The sequence below is a fragment of the Marmota marmota genome, unplaced genomic scaffold (assembly GCF_001458135.2).
Source record: "Marmota marmota marmota unplaced genomic scaffold, marMar, whole genome shotgun sequence".
Taxonomy (NCBI): domain Eukaryota; kingdom Metazoa; phylum Chordata; class Mammalia; order Rodentia; family Sciuridae; genus Marmota; species Marmota marmota.
In genome coordinates, this window is record NW_026000229.1 from 4,673,591 (window position 1) to 4,690,251 (window position 16,661).

Below are 16,661 nucleotides of genomic sequence, written 5' to 3' on the forward strand. Positions count from 1 at the left end.
GGGGGTGGGTGTGCCCCAGGCTTGGCTCACTGATCCCTGCAGCCACACTCACCTACGATTCCATGGAGGCCCTATGTTCCAGCTCTCTTGCCATGTCTCCCTTCCTCTATTTATCTGGTTTAATCCTGGTCTTCACATCCTCAGAGAAGCCCCCAGTTACCCTGAAGTTATGTTCAACCCATGCATGGGCCCAGGGTTCCCTGCTCTCCGCTTCCCCACACTAATCTCTCACTTTTCTTTACATGACCACCATGCTGGACTAGAAACATCAGGAGAGGGGAGACCAGGCACCTAATATCAAATGGCACAAACTCTAAATTCCCACTCCTACAGTTCCCAAAACAAACAAAGGGAACTCAGAGATGGGCTTCAGAGGTTTTCTCTGGCTCCCTAGCCTCAGCATTTGGGCTTGAAAGAAGGCAGGGTAGGTGTTATAAAGAGACTAGGACTAGGTGCTACCTCCTTTCAGTGTAACATCTCTGAGTCTTTGCTAGAGAGAAGCATTTTATGTCCCCAGAGTAAAGGAACAGAGACATATTGAGTTCTTTCTGTGCCAAAGGCATGAGCCATGATCACAAGGGCTGCCAGTTCCCCTACAGGGTCTCCAAGTGTCCCAAGTCACTTGGGAACTGAATTATAGAGCTTCTTTCCATGAAAACAGTAGCTTTTTAAACACTTAACCTTTAGTGAGTAGACTCCTGAACTAAACAGAGAGGGGCATAAACTTGAACATGAAGGCATCACTTCATTTCCTGGTGTAGTCAGAGTGCTAAGACATGCATGAAAACAATGTGTTTCTCAGGAAAACACATCCACAGGTACACAGTGTAGTAACTTTTCAATGACCAGAAGATTAGCCTGCTGACAAACACTGTGACTAGCAAAATCAAGGCTTGCAAATTTGGAGAACTGTTAAATTCTGAGAAGGCATTTGTTTCTGGAACAAATAGTTGCACATGAACTAACACCACAGGGAACTTGAATGTAGACCTATGTTCTGCAACTCAGAAGGATCTCTGGATTTATGAAGTATGAACCACGTTTCTTTATAAAGTTAGAGCCAAGCCTGACTGGCTTAAGTTTTACTGTACACTCCTTTGTGTCCTTCAAAACTGCTAGTATGATAGCCTGGCTTTTATAGGCCTCATGTGAAGGTTCAGGATCCTGTTTTTTTCTGGGCCTACTCTTCTCCCTACAAGATAAGAGGGGGCCATAGAAACAGTCCCATTGGTACAGTTTTTGTTGGGAGCAGGGAAGGTGGGAAGATGAGATGGTCAGCAAACAACTGTCCCATTCTCTCTAAAGGGCTCAATACAGCCTAAAGACATGAGAAGACCATGGGGTTTTTAATTTATGATATTCAAATATAAAAGTATATTACCTCTACATTACAAATGGTCAGGAATTATTTTGAGTTATAAAAATGCTATGAATCTGCCAGGTGTACAAAAAAAGTATAAGTTCAATATAAAATAAAATCAATGTCTGAGAGTTAAATTCTTCTTAAGAAATACTAGAAAACTGCAAATGGAATGCTCTGAGAATACCTTCCCAGTATATACAAACTGTGAACACTAGTGAATCTGCCCATGTATGAACATGTGGGCCTGAGTACTTCATTTCATATATAGTAGGGAACAGGCTGGCCCTGATGTCAGAACTGAGGGTTTACTCTATGGCATCTGCAACTTCAGCTATGCACATGTTGGCCTCTGCCCCATCATGGGCAACATGCTTGGCATTGGCCTTGCCTGGCTCCAAGTTACCATTACCTTGAATTTGACTCCATACCTGGAAGCACTCAGTAACTATGACATGCTGCCCATTCAAAGGGATCAGAATTGTGATTTTCACTCTGTATTCATCTTGCTAACTTGTATTCCTCTGTATTCTTTGCTAACGTGACTTATTGTACAAACAGCTATACCCAAAGAATTGACAAGTCCGTCCATTTATGCCTTACCTGTGTTATCTCTGGCTACAAGACCCTTGGGGAAATCTCCAGGAACTGGAGAAGTGCTGCTGTCCCATTTCACCATGTCAAGGCTGTTGCAATATTCCCATCTTTTCTGCTGAAGCTCCTGTAACCAGTAAGTCATGAGTTGACGATTAGGAGCCTAGAAAGAGGAAAGGGAGATAATGTGTTACAGCTATCAATAAGATGAAGAGTTTTTAAAAAGTCTGTCTCTTAAAGGTGTATTAAGAATTGTAATGCATAAATAAATAAATTAAAATAAAAAAGTCTGTCTCTTGAGTACAGACTGTGCACCTTGCCATATGAAAGAATGAGGTAAGAAGAGAGCAAAGACATTTCAGTTACAAGACTGGTAGCTTTTGTTTTGGTGAAGCAAATAGTTCTAACAAAGATTTTAACGCAATAATTTTTTTAAAAAATTCTAATGTTAGGGAATGATACACTATAACACAGTCCTCAAAGAGTTTTAGGAAGGGGCTGGGATTGTGGCTCAGTGGCAGAGTGTTTGCCTCGCACATAAAAGGCACTGTGTTTGATCCTCAGCGCCACATAAAAATAAATAAATAAAGGTATTGTATCCATCTACAACTAAAAAATTATTTTTTAAAAAAAGAGTTTTAGGAAGAATTAACAACCCTGCTTCTCTTTCACTGTAATCACCTAAAAAATTCTATCTCAAGAAATCAAATTTTATATAGATATGGGTGGTATCCTTGCCAAATCACATCAAATAATGACATTTAAATTCTTCCAGCATCTGAAAGAGTAAATTACAAATTAAACTAGATAAAACTACAAATTAAAAACTAGATAGCACACCTACCAGTGTGATTAATATTTTAAAAAGCTGACAATACCAAGCACTAACAAGGGCATGGAGTAACTAGAACTTTCAAAAACTGCTAGTAGGGATCTAAAACGGGGCAGATACGTTAGTGAACAGTTTGACAGCTTGTTATAAAGTTAAACACGCCCTTACCAAGTGACCTGCAATCCCCTCCTACATATACACCCAAGAGGGAATAAAACATTCACATAAAACACTCATATGTGAACGTTTATAGAGGTTTTATTCATAATCACCAAAAATCCCAAACAACCTATAATGCGCTTCATCTGGCCAGTGGAAAAACAGACTGATAAATCCATATAAGAGAATACTACCCAGCAGTAAAAAGGAGGGAACCACCGATACACACAACATGCAAAAAAAATGAAATGCACATTGCTAAGTGAAAGAAGCCAGACCCCAAAGTCTACATACTGTACGACTCCATCTATGTGACGTCTTAAAATGGCAAAATTACAAGTACAGGAAACAAATCTGGGCTTTCCAGAGGTGGGAGTGGTGATGAGGCACCAGCAGAGAATTCAGGGTGATGGACCCTTCCCACATCAGGAGTGTTGTATAGAAATGACTCCAAGCACTGGTCCAAACCCACAGAACTGTAGACCACTAAGAGTGAATCTCATTTGCAACATAAGTATGTTTTCAAAAAGTCAACTAAGAGACAGAAGAACCCAAAATGATGAACCTAGTTATAAATAAGCAAACCAGATGGAAAGTGTGGGTCACAGGTCTCCAAGCTGCCCCGGGCAAAGGAGCCCCAAGAAGAAGAAAGGCTGCATGGCCCAACCTCATCAACACTGGCATCCAGTGGTGAACAAATATCAGGTGTAGTGGTACCTAGATCAAGGCAATGCAGAGACCTGCTCTGCAGGACTAATAGCAAGTGACAGATCTAGGACCAAACTGCTTCTGTCTATAATCACAGGACAACCTCTGGGCACTACTGGCTAAAACCTGGGGTCTTTTTAGTAAAGTCTGCATACCTGGCCGAAGGCAGAAAAAAAAAATCTACTCTAGAATCTCTGGGTATGTATGGAAAATTCTTCCAACTCTCAGCCCAGCTCTCATTTCACTCACTCATTCAATCAATATCTACTGAGCACCTGTCAAGTAGTTGGAATGGAGCTCAGCCTAAGAAAAAGCAAGCAAGTCAGCCGTTCCCATGGTATGCTGAGTGCTAGGAGTGGGCAGTGGGTAAGGCGGGACTGGCCTACCTGTAGAATACTGAGGAGGGACACCTGGCACCTGCAGGTTCGAAAACTTCAAAGTAGCTGCTTAATGTCTATCTTCTCCAATAAACATCAACTCAAAAATGTCTTCATTTCTGTTACATCTAGCCCAGTGACAGACACACAGTAGAATACTTGCTTATTGAATAAATAAGTAAAGGGATAAATGAACAAGTCAGGAGATAATATAGGAGCCTATTCTTAAAGAGGAAGCAGGCAGCAGGCAGAAGGACCACGGAACAAGAAGAGTTCCAGGAGGGGAGAAGAGTATCTGCAAAGGCCAAGGCTAGACAGAGTGATGTGGGGAGCAGAGCAGGAGGCCTCCACCCACCCCAGGGACGAGCAGGCCTTCCTAGGGCACAGGGACTCCACAGGAAATGGCAAGGATAGACAATACCACCACTGCTGAAGATGGTGGGGGCAGGGGACAGGCTTGGATAGGGAAGGAAGCTTAGCTCAGACCCAGAAGCAATAAGATCACATGGGAGACCCACAAACAGCCGCCTGGAGCAGCAACTGGTAGCAGGATATATGGCAGGGGCTGGGCGTGGCCCTGGGGTGGGCAAAGAGAATTCAATCATCCCCACAGGAGGGGACCGGGAGACACTATGGTATCCAAAATCAGAGCCCAAGCCCCCCTAGTTCTCCTCCCTCCTTCCTCAGGCCCAGGAAGGGAAGTGACTTGTTCAGGTCACTCAGTGAAGTCAACAACAGAATCAGCACTGAGACCCCCCCCACCCCATCTGCTAATTTAATCCTCAGCTCAGAGGCAGGTATAAGTTTGGAAGTGGGGGCTGTGCTCTGGCCATCCTACCAGCTCCCCCTGCCCCAGCTCTTCCAAGCCTGTCCTGGGGAAAAGACCAGGGCAAGGTGTACCTTCTGCTCTAGCCAGGAGGTACCAGGCACTTGCTCTACTTCCCCTCCTCCAGCCTGCACATGCTTCTGTGTTTCTACTTGTGCTCAGGCGCACAATCTACTCAGAAAACTTGGCATAAACCCACTGGGTGAATCCCTTACCAACTCTCTAGCTATCTCTTGCAAGTAGGCAACATGAAAAATCAGCTTTTTATAAGAAAAAAAAATTTTTCCCCTTTCAATATGAGTATTAAATCTAACTGGGAACAATTAGTAACCTCTTAGTCATCTTTCACTGATTTCTGAGCACGCGTGCACACACACACACACACACACACACACCCTTTTAGATCACATACCTTCAATATCTGACATATGAGCCAGGCATGGTGGCACACACCTGTAATCCCAGCAACTAGGGAGGCAGAAGCAGGAAGACTGTGAGTTCAAACCCAGCCTCAACAACTTAGCAAGGTCCAGAGCAACTCAGTGAGACCCTTGCTCCTAATAAAATATAAAAAAGGGCTGGGGATGTGGCTTGGTGGTTAAGTGTCCCTGGGTTCAATCCTTGGTACAAAAAAAAAAAAAACACTGACATATGATGCTGCAGATATCTAGTCAAAGAGGTGGGCAGAACCACACTGAGATTGTTTTTTTAACCAGACCTTTCAAATTACTAGAAATCCCTAGAAGAACCCTAACTTCAGGCTTCAATAAGCTAGTGAAAGGCTGCTAGGGGCGAACTGCTGGCTCTGGGTGTCTTATTTGGGAGGTGGAAGAAGCTCCCAAAGGACCTACCTTTAGGGAGCTGAAACCAAAGACAGAAACACAGGAATGAGAAAAAACAAAACACAGCAAAACCAACAGAAATTAGAAAGCTTCTGTGTTTTCCCTTCAGTATCTTTCTAAAAGAGGAACTGACTGCAATTTGGCCTTGCTTAGTCCTGATTTTAGATGTGTCATCACAAACTAGTCTCTCCCTGGTCCTGCTCCTTAGTCTAGATTGCCCTATTGTGCACGTATCACCTAATGAAATATTTTGGATACACTAAATTAAATAAAATATATATTAACATTAATTTTTCCTGTTAATGTGGCAATTTGAAAATCTGAAAGTGTATATGCAGCTCTCATTGTATTTTTTATTGAACAATACTGATTTCCATCATGATGGCAAATGTTAAAATACCAGTTCAAATATGGCACCAATCCCAATATAAGATACCAAGCCAAATATCTTGGAAAGCCTTTCTAGATATCTCTTACACAGATGAATGCATGTCCCAAGGGATGGAGAGGGCAGACAAGGACTGGGTATCACGTGACACCCCAGCTGTTCCCACAAGCCTTTCTCCCCAGGCCTCCAGAAGCCTGCTCAAGTTTGGGTGAGTCAGGCCCTGGCCACCTGTCCCTTCTCTTGGACCCAAGGATCTCCCTGTCCTCCAACCCCATCTAGCTCTCAATGTGGTGCTCAGAAAAATATCACAATAAAGTCATTTGATTACAAGTTAGTTCATTTCAGCACACACTCATTCAGGGACCACTCCCAGTAGGAGATGTGTTGGGGGGAGGGTGAGAGCAATCCAGCAGCATCATACACAGGGAGTAGGCTACATCACCTAGCCACACTCTCCACGAACCACCACTTTACCTAAGCTTGTTTATTCCCTGGCAAAGAATCTTCGCCTATCAAAACTCAGTACAGGGGTAGAGAGGGAAGATGAGAGGGAAGGGGAGGGGGGATAGTAGGGGATAGGAAAGGTAGCAGAATACAACAGTCACTAATATGGTATTATGTAAAAATGTGGATGTGTAACCGATGTGATTCTGCAACTTGTATTTGGGGTAAAAAATGGGAGTTCATAACCCACTTGAATCAAATGTATGGAAGATGATATGTCATGAGCTGTGTAATGTTTTGAACAACCAAAAAAAAAAAAAAAAAAAAAAAAAACTCAGTACAATTTTAGAAGCTGTAATACACTCATCTTAGTTGACCCACAATCTCGTTTCTAGAAATCTGTATAAAATGATCCAAAAGGAGAAACAGGGAAAATGCCATGTACATAGAATGTTTGTTCATTCACCTCACAAATGTTTATTTGAGCCTAGCTTAGACCAGGTTCAGCAGTTAGCACTAGGGACACAGAATTGGATGAGACCTGTTCAGTTCCTGACACTGAGAGGCTCCCAGTGAGAAAACACTTTCTTCCATCCAATAATGAATAATGAGAAACATATTCACAAATACATCAATATTAAATGCTCAGATAAATAATTAAGAAATCCTTGTGCATTATATGACCTCATCAAATATACAGTCAAACCAGACACAGTGGCACATTCCTATAATCCCAGTGACTCAGGAGGCTGAGGCAGGAGGATTGCAAGTTCAAAGCCATCTTCAGCAACTTAGTGAGGCCCTCAGCAACTTAGGGAGACCCTGTTTGAAAATAAAAAATAAAAAGGGCTGGGGATGTGGCTCAGTGGTTAAGTGCTCCTGGGTTCAATCCCCAGTACTGAAAAAGAAAAAATAATGATGGGTGATGGCTTTGTGTTACCAAATAATTAAGCATAATAATTAAGCCACAATAATTAGAGTGGTATTATCAACAAATCAAAATATAGGATTAATAGGTAAAGAATATTTTAGGTAACATTTCCAATGACACCACTGGGGTAAGTAATAATTATTAAATAATGGTATTAGGACAACTGAGCAAACATGCAGAAAGAGAGAACATTATCATGAATTATGTCCTATGTTAGAAACCTGTCATAATAGAAAATGTACTCAAATTTGATTCAAATATGTAATAAATCAATGAATAAAAACCACTAGATGAATGAATTAATGAACTAAATAAATTGATGAACTGAATAAAAACCATTAAATTATGAGAAGAAAATGGTTATATAATTTGTTTCTCTTTCCACCTCCTGCAATAACAGTTGCTTAGATTTTCATCACATTGTAAGGAGATGAAGGGATGGTCTTACTTTAAGTGGCAGAGGAGAAATTCACAGTGGAAAGTTTTAGCAGAGATCTTCAGAAAGCTAACACTGAAGTACCATCAGCAGTCATGGGATTCCCACTTGGAAGATGAACACCACTTGCACTGCAGCACGGTGCGTAAGAAAAACAAACCACTCTTTTTAGGATTGAGCCCCAAATCCAAAGCTGGCAGGGCAGATACTTCAAACCATAAGCCACCAGCTGCTTCTCCCATGAGCAGCCCTAGGCTGCTGGCTCCAGGCTGAGAAGCATGAGGAGTCACATTTTCAAAGGGCTGATACTTCTCCCCAGCAACACAGAAGAAACTGCTGTCCTCACATTTCTATTTTCTTGGAACGGAAAGACCTTTCTAAACCCTCAAAGAAAGCAAGCAAAGAAAATGTTTGTGTGTCTAAAAACACCATAAATGAATTAAAGGACAATAACAAACAGAGTAAAAGACAACACAACGTCCAAGTCCCTGAGCACAGTGTGGAATTCCATATCGCCACAGCTTTGCAGGGGCTCCTGGCTCTGCCCGGACCAAGAGAAGTCCTGCTTGCTGGTAAGCAACTATTCATCTTTGTATTTTAAAATATACATTTCAGACTCTTATTTCAAATAATAACCTACATTTGCTATGAAGAATTTGGAAAACAAAGAAAATATAACATAAACATAACCATATCTCCAGAATTAACCTCTATCAAAACTTTGGTGTGCTTTGTTCCACCCATAAATATCTTTCTACCCATAAATATCTACACCAATTTTCTCAATAAAATTCGAATAATATAGACTTTTCCATGATCTATACTTGCATATTAATAACATTATAAGACACTGTTTATTAACAATTACTGTGTGCCAAATACTAAGCTTTCATTTTACACATACTGTCATTTAACCCTCATAACGATCTCTGAAATAGTATCCTCTACTTGCCCACAGATCCCGGAGCCTAACTGCCTGGCTTCAGATCCCAGCTCTGACACTTGCTAGTTGTGTGAGGCAAGCTACTTAATCCTGACCTCAGATTCCTCATTGGTAAGACAGAAATAATAAAAATGTAGTCCATGGTGTTGTTATGAGGATTAAGAGAGCTAACGTGGGTTAAGCTCAGAAGAATGCTTGGCACACAACAAGTACTCGTTAAGTATCAACCATAGGTCTTATCGCTCTTTCCCAATATCTCACAGTCAGCTGCACAGTCGAAATCCAAACCAGGTCTGCAGTGTTTGCTACCAAGGAGAAGGATGAGAGTGTGTGTCCAAAACAAAATCCATTCTCAGCACTTCATCAGGAATCACAAGTTCCTCTATGTTTTTTCTCAAAAAACTTAAATGCTAACAGCCTCAACCAATGGCAAGGCTCAATTTAAAACCCCTTAAGTTTGTTGGTTCGGGGGCAAAGACAACTCCCATACCAGAGGCTGTGCCTCCGTCAGTGCAGAAGTTCCTCTGAATTAAGAAGTTCCATCAGAATTAGTGGGGTCAGTGTGGTATCTCTGAGTTAGAGAGAGCAAAGACCATAAGGTGCTTCCACTGGCAGCTGTTAGCCACAATTCTACTCTAAGGACACATTTAAAAAAAATAGACTGCAGCAAACAATAACAAGGCCATACAAGAAGGGAGAGCAAGAGTGCTCCAGCACAGTAGACTCCCCAGGACTCCTGTGCATGAGGACTCCTTGTCAGTGTCCCACACTCATAGCCCCTGGCACTGTCCTGATCCTCCTACTCCTGGGCCTCCGCAATAGCATCCTAACTGTTGACTAACAGTTGATATCTGTTGACATCAACAGTTGATAACAGTTGATAACTGTTGTTATTAACAGTTTTGTTGACAACAAAGAAGTCTTATAGTTCCATACTTAAAGCCCAATGCTAAGCAATTTGGCTTGGTAATGGAGCCTATGCCAACCCACACTCCATAGGACCATAACCTTTCTCCCACATGACAGGCACTTACATGAGCAGGCAAAACCCTGCTCCCACTGCACCAACTCACATCTAGCAAACTGCTGCTTGCCCCTCAAAACCCAATTGGAACACCCCATTTATGAAGCCATCAGTGTCCCTTATAGAACCAATTACTTATTCCTCCAACATTTTATATATGATGCCACCTCAGTCATCCACTTAGGAGGATAAACTCTGGGTTCCTCCCCAAAGCGTCAAGCCCCGCCATGTTTTTAAGCCAGGAGAACAGCATAAGCAGCAGTCATGACAGGCCACAGAAAGGAGAACACACACACACACATACAGGAGGGTTAAGTCTGCCTAGCTCAAAGGGAGCAATGCCAACTGCGTGGATAATTTTACTCACTGGTATTTCTAAAAAGGATACAATGGCTGCTCATAATGAAGGAATTCCTGTTTTGAAACTTGAGGGAGGATATCTGGATTTCCAAGAAATGTCTAAGGTACTTCTTCCATAAACAATTAAAAAAAAAAAAGTTTATAACTCAGGAGCAGTGGCACACACATGTAATCCTGGCAACTCCAGAGGTTGACGCAAGAAGATCCCAAAATTCAAGGTCAGCCTCAGGAACTTAGCAAGGCCCTAAACAACTTATTGAGACCCTGTCTCAAAATAAAAAATAAAGAGAGCTGAGGATGTATGTAACTCAGTGATTAGTGGTTAAGCAGCCATGGGTTTACTCCCCAATACCAAAAAAAAAAGTGTTAAGTATATTGTATGCAGCCTGATAATACAAAATTCATATGGAAAAACAGACTACAACCCCAGATCTGATAAATAACTTTAGGTTCCAAATTTTCTTTGAATGTTTCAAAATCACGAGGCTGGAAACAATCTCAAGGGATCTGGCTCAGCACCAATGGAAAAAAAATGTATTTCTTCCCTTGGAAGATTTTGAAATCTTCTGTTTCAGCTCAGCAGCAGACACCAAGAAGGCAAATAATACTGGATCTTCTACTCTTTGGAAGACAGAATATAATTTCACAAACCTCCATTCCTCTAGTGGACAGAATAAATTCTCATTCTGTATCTTTTTAAATTAATACCTTAAAATTAATATTTTCATATATTTTATTAAAATAATATCCTGAATTCTAACCTAACTGCTTTTCAAAAATTGAGCAAAACCCATGCCTCAAGTCAATTTCCCTGCACACTGAGTCCGGTGATAACTGTTCCCTGAGAAGATGCCAAACTTCTACACACTCTGGGAGGTACCTGCTGGGGAGTTGTGTCAGCTCTAATACTCAAGCAGCCCCCTTTAAAAAGCAAACACCTGGAGAAAAAAGCCATTTTTAAAAAATATTTTTAGTTGTAGATGGATACAATATTTAATTTATTTTTATGTGGTGCTGAGGATCAAACCCAGTGCCTCACACGTGCTAGGCAAGTGCTCCACCACTGAGCTACAACCTCAGCCCCAAAAGCCGTTTCTTAAGCCTATCTTCAGCTAATACTTTTTTTTTTTTTAAGCTCTTAACCATTTAGAGATGAGAAACCATGAGTAATGGACTAGAAGACAGCCTACAATTGAACAAAGAAAAACAAATGTGAGCTCACAGGAAAGGGGGGCAGTAAAGACAACTGTGCCCAGGCTGTCCACCAGGGATGGGCATGGACTTTGGTAGGATAAGGGCAAGGACAAGGCCCTGGCCAGCCCTTCCCTACAGGAAACGTGGTAGCCTGTTAAAATGCTTTCTGTTTCAGAGAGAAAGGGAGCACAAGGCCTCCAAGTGACCACAGGGCTACATTCCTATGGCTCCTTATCAGCTCTGCCATTGCACAATACTGGAGGGTCAGGGTTTTATGAGCTCAGGACAAAAACTCTTGCAGCCACAACCAGTGGCCTACTGAACAACTCGGCTCCACCTCTGCTTGCTCCACACACGCAACACTGCATTACTCTGTTTTCATGTTTTTTAACTTAAAACTAAGACAAAAGAATGACTGCCTTACTATGAAGTTTTAGGAGGTGGGGTGGGGAAGGGCAGATTGAAGGTTACACCCATCAGAGGCTCTGGGGCAGCAGAGTCTGGTAGCAGAAACCTGCCTACCTTTTCACTGAACTGAAAGGTATGTGCGGGAGCAATGTTGATTTCTAATGTCTTTTAAGAGAGAGTTAGTGGCAGGGGAGAGTCAAATGGTTCTCCTACATCATTTGGTCACCCATGGGCTTTGGGTGAAAACTGGGGACACAGTACTTACCAACTGTTTGATGGTGGCATTCATTATATTCACTTAAGAAACATTCAAATATGCCAAACAATCACTATTTCCTTCCAGAAGCTTCCTTCTAAATACCCATGCAGAAGCCCCAGCACAGGAATCAGGCACCTCAGTGTCAATAGAGAATTATGCCCCAAACCATTGATCTGGAGCATAGATACCGAGTATGCAAAGAAGATCTGCAGCTACAACCACAGACAGCTCCCTTAAGGATAAAGGGTTCACACTTCACTGGTCTCCACCCACACAGTTTAGTTATTTCTAGTCCACTTAGAAAGCTACCATCACACAGGGTCAAAGAGAACCACCATTCAGGATCCAGAGAAGAGTAGTTTCTCAAGGAGGGGCCACAGAGGGCTGTAGCAGAAGAGCTGGGATGCTGGGTGAGAACACAGATTCCCAAGGCTCATCCTGGCCTACCAGCCACAATCTATAGGACAGGAACTCCACATTCTGCATTTTTAACACCATCCTAGAGACTTATTTTTTCAAGCTTAATTTGAGAGCTATAATTCTGAGATGTTCTTTTCAAAGGACAGAAATAAAAAAGTAATATCAGCATGCTACCTCTGGGACAGCATCCATGAGATAGCTAAGTAAACTGTAAAGCTTAAAAAACTGGTTCCCTTCCAAGGTTGGTGTGTATGCTCCAGCTGATCACCAGGGACCTGCTTCCTCTGGTGAACATCCCACCCCAAAGAGATGAGCCAGGGAACCCTCACTAATGTTTCCTATCAGGCGGGTCCACTTATGCCATACATTTCCAATCTTCATGAAACTAAACTTCTTAAATCTATGACCCAATATAAACTAATCAGATACATGACTTGAGTATCCGTATATAATAACTAAAAACAGAATAACCTAACTTCCCACTAACAGACTAAGATACATATATGAAACAAATATTATCAAACTGCTGGGTTCATGTGCTGGGTTTAGTGTCAGGGTTGTCACTAACTAGCTGTGGGCCTTGGTTTCCTCACTGTATCATGCAGGGGGAGGGTAGGCTGATCTCTGAGGTCCTTTCCAGTTCTGACCTTGGGATAATGACCCTCAAAGCAAAAACAACAAATGACTTCCTCCAGCTCAGAGTCACTTAATGATAATGCCCTCCTGACACCTAGAATAGGCACAGGACAAACTTCCTAAGGATAGAGGCAATGCTTGAATCCTGCTGGATGCTCTTCAGAGGCTTGCTCTATAAGTCCTGTGGGGTGAATGGCTGGTTGGCTGTATCACATTAAGAAACCTGGACCACTTTCTCTGTAAGCAGTCACACTGAACCTTAGAGAGCTGGAAAGGGAAATGAAAACTGGGCTTGCTGCCTAGAAATAATTCCCATAATCCAAGATCAACATCCCTGATAACACTTGCCTGCCCACCTCCAGTTATCCAACACTCATCAGGACAAAGTCCTGCCTGGGGGCAGTCTGCTTAAGGAAGGTTGCTCCTTCTAGTGGACTGACCCGGGGAAAAGGCAGAAGGGGAAAAACCCAAAGGATCCAAACTCCCAAACCCCCCTTTCCCACCAGATTCCAGTTCCCCCACACAACAAATCTCTGCAGAAATTAAGCAAATGGCAAGCCTACAAACTCATTAAAAGATGCTGACTCTCATCTTCCTGGGAACACATCTTGCTGACCCAAGAGGAACTAAGTCTGTGTGTGAGCAGCTCCACAATTATTCCAAAACCTACCAGCTTCCCTACCCCAACTTCTCAAGGGAGTTTTTCTCGATAAAATCAGTCACAAAGATATCTCCAATTCCACAGCGCTCACAGAAATTATTATATAAACCACAGACTCCTAGCGCTAAGCCATATACAAATTAATATTTTACATAAAAGATGTCCCTCCCTCCCCCTCATTTATTATGGAGAGAAACCAGACCTCTCCCAGAACCTAAAAAAAAAAAAAAAAGCAGTTACTTGATATTTGCTTCCCGATGCTGAATACTAACAAACATGGTCTCTCTACAAAAATTTTTTCAATGCTCTTACAATTCTTCAATTATATCAGGTGCTAAGCTATTTAAAATTTTTTAACACTAGATTTTTAAATCAATGGGAAACTTTCACTGCTGAATCTGCAGCAAGATAACACTTGCTAAATAGATGAACATTGAAAACCTCCCTTTGACCATGAAATGAGAGTACATAACCCACCTCACACCCACACCCACTCTCTCCAAGAAGACTTGAGGGCTCAAAGTACTCATTTAGCCAACAAACATATTCTGAGCAGCTAATATGTGCCTGGCATCCCTCTAAGCATTAAAGAAAGACACAGAAGAGAACTACACAGAGAAAAAATGTCTCCCTTATGGAGTTTATGCTCCAAGGACACAACATCAGATGCTCAGAGAAAGGATTATACCATATCAAGGAGCAAAACCATCCTGAATCTTTGGTCAGTTCAGGGTTTCCTGTACTACCTACTGAGCAACTGCTTACTAGGTGATCATGAAAACCGCAGTCTCTTCAACCGACATCTCAGCTTCCGGTCTCTCAAAAGGCTTCATGCATACAAGTGCCCAGGGTCTTCACTGAACTGACTACCCTTGGTAGAGGATTTATAAAACGCCAGCTGGAAGCATCACCACTCCCCAGTTCACATTTCTATATTGCATTTACTCTATGAAAGCAAACAAAACCCAGCTGAGAACTGGTCTGATAGGATTTAGAGAAATGCTATTCAAATGTCATTAAGCTCTCACTATAAAATCTTTCCCAATCAGAATCAAAAGTTCCCAATCAAAACTCCTTTCCTGCCGGGTACAGTGGCACACGCCTGTGATCTCAGGGCTTGGGAGGCTAAGGCAAGAGGATCACAAGTTCAAAGCCAGTCTCAGCAAAAAGTGAGGCACTAAGCAACTCAGCAAGACCCTGTCTCTAGATAAAATACAAAATAGGGCTGGGGATATGGCTCAGTGGTCAAGTGTCCCTAAGTTCAATCCCTGATACCAAAAAAAAACAAAAAACAAAAACATAAACAAAAAAAAACCTCCTTTCCTTCCTACTGAGAGTCATACAACAGAAGGGTTTGTCTCTTCCTTTCATGGTGGAGGTTATTTTTTATATTCTGTTCAACTGGAGACAGGAAGGTTACAACCCAGTGGCTAATGCGTAAAGGCATGTGACCAAGGAGACTTGTCCATCTCCTCAGAAACCTCAATGATGTAAGAATTGGTACTCTTCTACCCTGAATGCATTTGACCACTCCCTCCATTTCTCAAGAAATATTTATCTCTAAAAGGAAGGAAATTGGCAACGTGCACATTAGCAAAGCAAGTGGGCCATGAGAAAAGTCGGTGAAGGCAGCCATCAGGAATACTCAGGAAAGGGAGAGGGGGCACTAATCCCATTCACGAAGGTCCATCAGAGGGGGACGGGACCCAGCCACACAAGCCCTCCAGAGCCAGCTTCACAGACCTCAGCATCTGTGAGACTAAGAAACAAAGATGTTTAAGAAGCAACTATTGGACATAAATTCAACTTTGCATCTATCTTCTTTTAAACCTGCTTGTCAGTGCATAACATAAAAACACATGAACCCTAGTAGGCAAGAAATTCTCCTACAGTTCCTGGTGAGGGCCCTCTTCCTGGTAGTAGTAGGTCTTATTGCTGTGTCCTCAGAGGTGGAGAAAGAGATCATTTCTCTGGGTTGTCTTTTCAAGGGCACTAATCCCATTCATGAAGGCTCCACCTTCATTACCTAATTACCTCTGAATACCATCTCCCTACCAATAACCACCTCCAAATACTATCATATTGAGTTGGGGCTTCAACATAAGAATTTTGAGGAAAACACATACAGTCCACAAGAACAGCTACTTTTTTGCCAGTACTGTTTTGGTAACTGAGAGTACAAACAGCAGTTCTCAGGGAGCTTACTGTCTGGTGGGCAGGAAACAGGGTAGAGACCTCCCTGTAATAATGACTGTGTGAGAAGCAATGAGAGATGGAAAACCATGTGATATCAGGAACATGATACTGTGTTTGCTTTTAAGGAACTTACTAATTGGGAAGCCATGACAAAATGCCATGAAAAGTTTAGCATTTAAATAATGCTTCTAGGCCCCCGAGCAACTGCCCTAGCACAGAATAGCTTACCAGAACTGTTTAGCAGGGAAGGCTGGTTCACCACATCTATTTTGTACTGAACACATTATGATTACCCAAGCTAACAAATGTTTGTCATTAAACTGAAAGAAGTTTCAACACCAGAGAATGTGCATCCTTCCCACAAAAGTGGGTTAAGAATAGGGATGCATAGCTGTTCAGTTACGTGACATGAAAACCAACACATGCCCACATGAGCACAAATGTTACGAGAAAGGGGGCAGATGCTAGTCTGAAGATTCTCCTTGCTCTAGAGACAGCAAAGATCTAGAAGAAGAGGGTTGTTCAAACTTTACCTTCATTCTCACATGCTCTCCTGCCCCTAAGTGCCTGCTTACTCCACACCTATCCCTGTGCCACCAATCCTAGTAAAGCTTGTTAAGAAGCCTCCAGCACATCTACACATACACCCAACCCCCCCCCCCC

General features: G+C 42.2%; 1 protein-coding gene across 3 annotated transcripts in view; it reads right to left on the minus strand.

Annotated features, from left to right (window-relative positions):
- Positions 1-16,661, minus strand: part of Tbc1d2b (TBC1 domain family member 2B) — a 74,302-nt gene that overhangs the window by 50,820 nt on the left and 6,821 nt on the right. For 2 of the 3 annotated variants that reach the window (XM_015480350.2, XM_015480349.2), the window contains exon 2: positions 1,964-2,117. In XM_015480350.2, the coding sequence (XP_015335836.1) occupies positions 1,964-2,099 (136 nt within the window). In that variant the 5' untranslated portion in view covers positions 2,100-2,117. Of the gene's footprint in view, positions 1-1,963; positions 2,118-16,661 lie in introns of those variants that run through there. The other variant, XM_015480351.2, reaches the window with a different exon arrangement.